Here is an 8,762-nt window from a genome sequence, read left to right as displayed (position 1 = left end):
TTACAATCAGACCTGCTTAGCGACCCATCGGTCCCAAACTTTATACCGACACTTCTATTGCCTTGTCAACGTCCGTCTTTAAGCAAAGGTAGTCAAGGGGGTTTAGCCTTGCGGTAAGGCGGTTCGACCCATACTAAAGCTAATGCAAAGCATCAAATTGCCCAAAAAAAAAAGGGTAGCCCTGGCCTGTCTCTTGTACATGTTCCACCACCATCAATAGCCCTAAAATGACATCCAAAAGACCCTTTCTTCAAAAGCTGGAAATGACTCTTGTTGATGGACAAAGGAAGGGTCTTGATATTGAATTGACTCCTTGTGGACTTGCAGAAGAGCACAAACAGAGAAAAACTTGCTCAGAGATTATGCAGTCTTGGTGTCAGGATTTTTTTCTTTTCGGGGGGAGGGGGGGGTGAGAGAAGAAGAAGAAGAAGAAGAGAGTTTTAGCATCGTAGTAAACTCAAGAGGGATGACTTTCCCATTGTAACTAAAAAGACTCTCACAAGAGTATCTCAGCTTCATGTAAAAGCGTGAAAGGCTCACCTCTTAAACTCTAGTTGAATGTCTTTTTATTTTTATTTTTTGGGAGGGGATTTGATCCTCAATTGAGACTCCAGCCAAAAGATTTGTAGCCACAGGGAACTAAAAACAACTATGTTTTTGCTCTCTCTCAAAAACTCTCAAATCTGAGAAAAACCAAGTGTGTACTACATTGAGAACCATGCACAGCTCCTTTCCAAACCTAAGAGCTTGTACACATTCCACATTCAGGACATAACTTAATCGAACAACAACATAACAGCCTAAAATTCTTCAATACAAGAATGATAGGGAGAGTCCACCTATGTAAATACAGGGTTGTTAGGCGGCATTAGAAAATTCTCCACCACTATCAACAGATTTCTTGACAAATCTTTTAAAAGATTGAGTTGCTCAAGCCTTTACCTACTGAGTATCTCAATCCTCCAAAAAATTGAAGCTGAATGCTTCCTCCACATAACCATTCCTTGTTCATTAATGCTTCCAAACCTCTTCGTACTTTTATTTCAAGGATATCAGGATAGTGAATCTTTTCGAGGTGGGCTCCATAAAAATTAGCCATGGTGCCCACATCATTAATGCAAAATGTCCCATCGTTCCATCCATGTATCTGTTGCCACACCCCATTCAGAATGCAAAGAAAGAAACAGAAATTTCAAGGATACTGGCAACTTCAATGTGCTTCCTACATCACAGTATGTGATGCTTACGACAGCCTCCGCATTGCTCTTTGCCTTGCATAAACCCGAAGCCTCCGCAGCCTCCGCATTCCTTGTTGCCTTGCGTAAATCTGTCCACCTTCATGCACTATGTTAAGGGGGCCAAAAGCATTGGCATGGTTGCTCCAATAGAGCTCTGCCTAGTTTATACGACCAACAATAGCCCAACACTATGATTCCTTATAACAAATATGTTGATTGAGTCCCATTGGACTGCTCTCTAGCTATCTAGCAGATCCTTAAATCCATCATCCAAACATATCTACACAACAGTTGCCACTGCATCCACATTCAATTTTCCTTTGATGCTAATGCTTGTTCCAATCCATCAGTTGCAACAGTCCCTGTGAAATTGTTTTTTTTTTGTAAGGAATGTCATATGCATCTTGGGAGAGATGCATCCTCGTACGTGATTATATGTGTCTGTGTGTGTAATGAAAAATAAGGAAAGGAAAGGAGCTACCCACTTGTCAAGGCTTCACCTTCTTTTTTGAGAGGCCAATGGGGTGAGCATTGCAAATCTGGAGGGTATCAATGCCAATTCCGTAACCAAAGGTGTCTTCCCTCATTGTCAATCCTTCCACACATCATTCTCACAGCTTTTGTGAATAGCCTCATAACAAAGCTTTCTACCAAGAATGACCAAGAGTCCTCTAGCATGCTTGGCTTTCATCTTCTGGACCTCCTTTGCCCTTTGACGGCTGCCTAAACTTGGGTCGAGTAAGCTTAGATCCAGCTTCGGGTTGAGGGCAGGAAACCTATGAATATGCAAGCTCCTTGCCTCAGTGTTTACATATGAAGCCTTGTGGTATGCATTCTCATATCCACTCAACTTCTCCACACCTATGGCATCGACTATCCTAGATGTAGTGGCTTGGGTGGCCGCATTATTTCCAAAGATAATAGAGCTCTGAGGAATCTTCGTTGGGTCGCACATTGCCAGATCCGGCCTTGGAGATTGTTGAGCAGCATAGAGGGCAAATACATCAGACAGTTGAGTTGCCTGTGTGATTCGAGCCCCTGGATTATCCAGCCAATGAGACGGCTCCAAAGCATAGTACGCGTAACCATCCGACGACTGGGATTGGCAAGCCCTTCGCTTTTCTGGCCCTTGTAACGACTGAGAAGCATAGGTATTGACACCATCATGAAACGTGTGTGTTTGCATTGTGTTTTCCTTTGCATGATCTACCTTTCCAGGAACATGTGCTACAGAGCTGCTTGAAACTGATTGTACAGTAGCCACATCAGGCCATAATGCTCTTTGTAGTACACCAACACCTGCCGAAGCCTGAGGCTGTTTGCCTTCCACATTGAAGCTAGGTGCTAGGGATGCATGCATGGCATTACCCAATGCAGTAACAAGGCTTTGTGTTGCTTCTGTCAAACTGCCCACTGCACAATCAAGTCTATGGGTAGCTTGCATTACACCAATCATTGCATATGCCGCTATATGCGTGGCATCAGCTTCAAGCTTCAGATCCCTTTTAGCTGTTTGAACACTTAAAGTCAACTTCTCAATCGTGGCTTGCATTTCCTTTCCTAGTTCAGTTATGGTTCTTTGAGCTGCGTTAACATCCCTGCTTAGCTGGGCTGTCCTTTGATTAATCGGCGACTCTCTGCCTACATCCTCTATGTCCGGTGCTTTCTTCTCTTCCACCATGCTCACATGCTTTTGGGCATGAGCATACTGCTTTTGAGGCTGTTCATCTGCCCTCGCTGTTGCCAACATAAATACCGATGAGATAAGCACATTGAGCTATAATAGTGCATGGATGCAGCATCCCATTTGAATCAACATCATAACTGAAACTAGATAATCTCCAACCTGGAAAACTTCTCTTGAAGTGCTACATTAAAAACTTGTGTACTTTTAAAGCAGCATGCTTCTCTATTGCCACCTAAGACACCAACACCTAACACTAGCTTACCTGGTTTATGAAGCCATTGCCAAAGTCTCGAAGCTTGCTTGTCCTCACACTTGTTTGGAGACGAGATCTTTGCTTTCTTATGGATCGGCAATTTCTGAGGCCTGGTTTCAACAGGTCGCTTTAATCCAAACATGGCTACTCGTGGGCTTCGCTCTTCTGGGCGAGGGTTCGCACCGCTTGTGCTACTGACATTCAAGTTAGTGCCTGGTGTTTGGTAAGCTGTGTCTCCACCATGTGAAACCACAGGTGGCACCAACGGTACACTGTTAGCACTTTGTGCATTCACAAGAGGGCCCAGCACAAACCCGATTGGTTCAGGTGTCAGAAAAAGGCAAGGGGATGATGTTTCTTGTTGTGCTGAAGGATGTGGTTGATGTGTCAGATAGTTAACATGACCTGCGAAGGCCGAAGAACCAATGGCCCTCCTGCGCTGCCGGCTCCTGTATCTTCCCTTGCCCGTCTGAAGATAATGAATGACCTCATTCCTGGACCGAAAGCGGCGGCCAGACACGAGATCTTTATAATACTGTTGAAAACAAAGCTATGAATTACGTGAAGAAAGCAGAAAGTTTGCAAACTCTGAAATTCAATTAACATGTTTCATCATCCTTTGCTGGGGATGTCTCGTCATTTTAGAGGGCATTAAGTACAAGCAGTTGTCGCAAACCTCAATGCCTCTCTATGAAGACGAAGGTACTTGCTTCAAAAAGGCCTTTTCAAAGAATCTACAAAACATTCACAAAGCCCCTAGCAGTATACCTTGTCCCGTGTCCCAGCAGTCGATCCACTTCGACGAGTTTGCACTTCTGTGATCCAGCCTGGAGGCAGCCAAGCTGGAGACTGAGTGATGTATCTGCACGCAATGTCACCAGCGGAAGGTGGGAAGGATGGGTCCCTTCGATCTGCGAAGGGTGCAAGACTGGTTTCACTTCTCCAGTCTTGAGAAGACACAGCAAAAGGCACAATGGCAGTAGCAAGATGAGAAGGGAAAGGTAGAAGGTCGCTCAGACCACCCGAATCAGCTCCATCCAAGTGCGGCAGTTCGGTAACTTTGGCCTGGGGCAAAGGCACATCATGGTTGGAGGGAGAGGACAAAGTAGGCTTTGGATCCACTGCTTGACCGCCATTCGGGTGCACTTTTAGCTGTTGATCTTCTGCAACATTCACCATTCTGACAACGTTGGGCGTTGCGGGAGGAACTTGCTTAGCCTGCTGCTGTGGAAAGGACGAAATGGTACCTTGCTTCTCCTCCTTAGGAGTAGCATGAAAACCGTCGAAGACTTCTTGCCAGTTAGGGAACCAGCAGCCTCTTTTCTCCAACTGCTGCCGCTGCTGCTGCTGCTGCCACAACTCCGTAGATGGGGTTGCGGCCAGTGGCACATGATTCTGCTGCAGATGATGTTGCTGAATTTGAAGATGATGGTGAAGGTGTGGTTTTTGCTGCTGCTGATGATGAGGATGATGTAGATGGTGCTGCCGATCAAGCGAAATGGGATCATATGCAGCTTGAAAGGGATATGCGTACGCACCTTGTATGCCAATGCCAGGACGTAGAGCCTCCATTGCAGTTGCCGCTGACACGGGCGAAGGCACTGCGGCTTTCACAGAGTAAGCATCCAAGAAGAAAGCCTGCGTTGCTGCTGCTGCCCGTTGAGCTTGCAACTGCAAGCTGATGTCCTTGAAATCTGGCTGGAGATTGCCTACCTCTGCAGAGTGCATGTTGAGATCGAGGGGAAACTTCTGATACATGATGAGTTCCGAAGGCTGCTGCAGCATTTTGGGAAAGAACTGAGGTCTAAAGCATTATCTGCTTCCGGAAAGCTTTATCTTCTCCTGGCACAATTTGTTTCATGGATCAGAATGGGAATGCAAAAGGGGTGGGTGTGTGTGCGCGTGTCTGAGAGAGTGAGAGAGAGAGAGAGAGAAGGGAGTGAGGGGTACGTAAATCGTGCACAGGTTGTGTAGGAATTGAAAGTAAATCTGCAGCGGCCATTGCATGTATGTGTGTTACCATGTAAAATTGCAAAATGTGTGTGTGTGTGTGAGAGAGAGAGAGAGAGAGAGAGAGAGAGTGTGTGTGTGTGTGTTGTGGGAGAGCGACAAATATTGTATGAGCAGACAATATTGTGTGCGCGCGTGCGTGTGCGTGCGCTTCCAAGCAATATTTGTGGCCACCCACAATTTTACTTTCACGATGAGTCTGCCCCCCCGCGGAAGAGAGAGGTCATTACTGTGTGTGTGTATGTGTGTGAGCGCGTGAGAGAGAGGAGTGGCATTGGTGGGAAAGGGGGGGAGGGAGTGAGAATTGTTGGGCAAGGGGAGACTCGAGAGAGAGCTCATGAGTCATGTACAGTACAATTTTACCCTTAACAAAAGCTTCACAATGACCATCTAGGCCCCTAGTGGGAGATAGAGACAATGTGTGTCATGTGACTAGAGAGAGAGAGAGAGAGCTCATGTGTGTGTGGTGAGAGAGAAGGGGGGGGGGCCTAGCCTCCCTATTTTTTTGAGAGACTAGTACGGTCGGCCGCCTTCGGCGGTCTCTCTCTCTCTCCCCCTCTCTCCCTCTTTATCGCGTGCAAAGGGGCTTTTTTAGTTTTGGACTTTAGCTTTCAAATCGCAGATTGCAACACGTGTAAAGGGCTCCCCCTTCCGCCATATTATGTTAGTAGATTGTTGAGCAAGGAAAAGAACTGTCTTTTCTATGCCAACCCACACTTTTTGTCCAATGACCCCTCGATAGGAGGAGCCTTATTAGACCCTTCCATAAAATAAAGAACATTTTATGTCCTAGGGCCAAACCTTGGTGAGCCTCCCTTGGTCACCACACAAACAATAGCATTAGATAAGCCTCCCTTGGGCCACTCTACCTAGCTACCATTAGGTGAACCTCATTGTTCTAACCTACTGTGTAGGGTCGCGCACCAACTAATTGACTCCATGTGCTAACATGTGTCTGTACACACGAACATTTCATCAAGATCGACCCTTTCCAAATGAATTATAAAGCACGCAACAATCCCATGTCAGAGAAGACATATACAGGAATACATTTGCTTATGCTCACTTTGCCATGCTTATGCATTTCATTCAAGCTTAGTTCTAAAGGTTTATCATGCCCTCCACAGTTTATCACTGTGTCTAAAGCTATGTGTTGCTCCTTTGCCATGGGATCTAATAAGAAACAACAGGAAAGCTCGTTAGTGCTTCTGAAGCTCGTTAGTGCTTCTGAGTTACAACTCATCTTCTTGCTCTACAATAAAGGAATATAGCTTGGTTGCAGTAAAACAAGATACAAGGGATCATCTTATTGTCATCACTAGTGGTACATGAATATTGTGACATATTTCATATCTCCTCCAGAAAGCACACAAGAATTCAACTATATTGGCACTGCAAATGGCACTATCATGTGCCTTTTCTTATCCTTGACATTGTACAAAGGCTAATTTGGAATCGAGGAAATGAAAAGGCACCTCATTGCAAGCAACCTGGTCTTCAAGATTTAATTTGTGAGTTCATCAAGGAACAGTTTAGTGCAAAATGATGGTAATCCTCTAGGCAAACTAGGAGGCTCCTTGTTTCAGTGAGTAGGGACATTGTAAGCTTACTAGATTTCGTCGACAATTGAAATGAAGGAAGTACCTTCGTAGAGCTTATCAGATCACCTGCCACTATACATGAAATTCAGAAAAGCCAAGGGGGAAGGGCAGTACCCCAAGGGTCAAAGATGAAGTTAATCATGGGGGGAACACCTTTTCAAAGATGCCCTCTTTAAAATTCTGGCCAAAAAAACTCTGAACAAGCTTGATAAAGATGTAGAAATGGAGAATCCTAGTGCTTGGGATGTCTTTTCTTAAAGCATACAAAAAGTGATTAAAAGAACATGACCAAGAATGAAGAAGACCAGTGAGGAATACTTGAAGCAGATAAAAGATGAAGAAATGTTGAACAACAAAAAAACGAGAAGGAATGGCCTCTGAAGTGGACAATAGAAGATGGCTAGAAGCAAAAGCAAACCTGGCTAAGTAGTAGCTAGAAGAGGTAAGGAAGGCAAGATTACTATCTAGAGAGATCTACCTGCAACCTGAGATTGTGGATCAAGATTTCTTCTTCGAGGCACTCAAAGTTAAGAGGAGTCAAAGAACCATCCACTCACTTATGGATAACAAGGGAAATGTGTCCAAGACCCCGACGATATGGCTAAGTTGATGCTTGATCACTTAAGTCATATTATCGATCAACCAGAATCCCAGTCCAGAGAAGTGGATGAAGCTAGAGCGTCACTCCTCACTAGTGTCAAAAGAACAGTATCGCAAATAGAAAAAGAACCTGCTAGAGAAGGTCTTTAGTAAGGATGAATGCTCACTTGCACTTCACTCATTAGCTAGAGAGAAGTCCATGGAATGGGATGGTTTGACCATTGAGTTCTTCATAGAGATATGGGAGGATCTAAAGGTCCCTATTACGCGCATGGCCAACCAAGACCTAGTTGAAGGAGTTCTTGATACAAGCTAAAAGGGGGTTTTATTAAACGTATTCCTAAGCAAATTCGTTACTCCCAAGTGAAACACTAGTGGCCCATAACAATGATGATCGTAGCATATAAATAACTTCCAAAGTTATGCCCTTAGGCTCTCCCCTCTTGATAAAGCTATAACCCTTCACCAACATGGATTTATCATAGGAAGGTCAATATATGACAACATTCTAGTAGCAATGGTCAACATCGAGTATGCTAACTTCACCAATCAAGAATGTGCCCTTCTTCAATTGGACCTTGACCAAATCGCCTAGTCCTTCATAAAAGATGTCATGAAATAGCTTGGACCATGGCTATGTTAGGTGGTTCATGCCCTTGGAGCAGGCAATCACTCTCAGCTATTGTTTAATAATAAAATTATGGGAGCTTTTGAAGTAAAAAGATCAATCAAACAAGGTTGCCCCCATGTTATTCACCATTGGTTCTCATCCCCTAGTTACCATGTTGGAATCAAGTGTTGAAATAGCGAAGATCCAAGGGTTGTCCTTACCAGGTAACAAACAACTTCAGGCTAAGCTATTGGCAAATGACTCCTTGTTATTTCTAAAAGGTATCCCTCAAATTCTCAGAAAGGCTTTGGAGATTTTTCAAACGTTTGCCACAACATTTGGTTGGAAATGCAATGTTGAGAAATCAAGAATGATAACTCTCTTAGAGAACGACTCGCTCAACCCATTTGAATGGTCGGGAGAGATTTTCTCAAAAGGAAAGGTTTTCCACCACCTTAGGGTCCTACTTGGGGTCAAAATTGCTCACAAGCAAAGGTTCCTATGGGTCTTGGACAAAGTGAGAAGCAAGATGTGTTTATGGGAGTATGTGCTCCTCCGCTTCGAGAGCAAGGTGACGGTAATTAATTTGTTTATGATCTCATACATGTCTTTCACTTGTTCGCTCCTAAAAAATAGCTTAATGCAACTAGAAGAAATTCTTGAAACCTTTGAAAAGATTCTTATGGAAAAATAACACCAAAGATACGCTACCCTAGTAGTGGGACAACAATGGGAGTATGTTGCTAGAATGAAGGAGCAAGGC

General features: G+C 44.3%; 1 protein-coding gene across 1 annotated transcript; it reads right to left on the bottom strand.

Moving 5' to 3' along the window:
• Positions 1-636: 636 nt before the first annotated feature.
• On the bottom strand, positions 637-5,373 carry LOC147428375 (uncharacterized). Its single transcript, XM_086496974.1, has 3 exons — positions 3,947-5,373; positions 3,188-3,713; positions 637-2,975 (listed from the first exon to the last, which is right to left on the bottom strand). Exons 1-3 carry the CDS (start codon positions 4,961-4,963, stop codon positions 1,828-1,830), a joined length of 2,691 nt encoding a protein of 896 aa, XP_086353100.1. The 5' UTR covers positions 4,964-5,373; the 3' UTR covers positions 637-1,827.
• Between the last annotated feature and the right edge of the window lie 3,389 nt (positions 5,374-8,762).

This window comes from Adiantum capillus-veneris, chromosome 23 (genome assembly GCF_014529385.1).
Source record: "Adiantum capillus-veneris isolate H3 chromosome 23, ASM1452938v2, whole genome shotgun sequence".
Lineage (NCBI taxonomy): Eukaryota > Viridiplantae > Streptophyta > Polypodiopsida > Polypodiales > Pteridaceae > Adiantum > Adiantum capillus-veneris.
The sequence above is the reverse complement of the archived record's forward strand: the minus strand, read 5'-3'. Positions and strand labels throughout refer to the sequence as shown.

What these genes read in the sequence shown, in the direction of transcription:
- LOC147428375 (XM_086496974.1), bottom strand. Translation starts at nt 4,963, where the DNA reads ATGCTGCAGCAGCCTTCGGAACTCATCATGTATCAGAAGTTTCCCCTC. An exon ending in CTGCTGGGACACGGGACAAG is followed by an intron (nt 3,714 to 3,946) that starts GTATACTGCTAG and finishes TGTTTTCAACAG; the next exon opens with TATTATAAAGATCTCGTGTC. An exon ending in GCAATGGCTTCATAAACCAG is followed by an intron (nt 2,976 to 3,187) that starts GTAAGCTAGTGT and finishes TGTTGGCAACAG; the next exon opens with CGAGGGCAGATGAACAGCCT.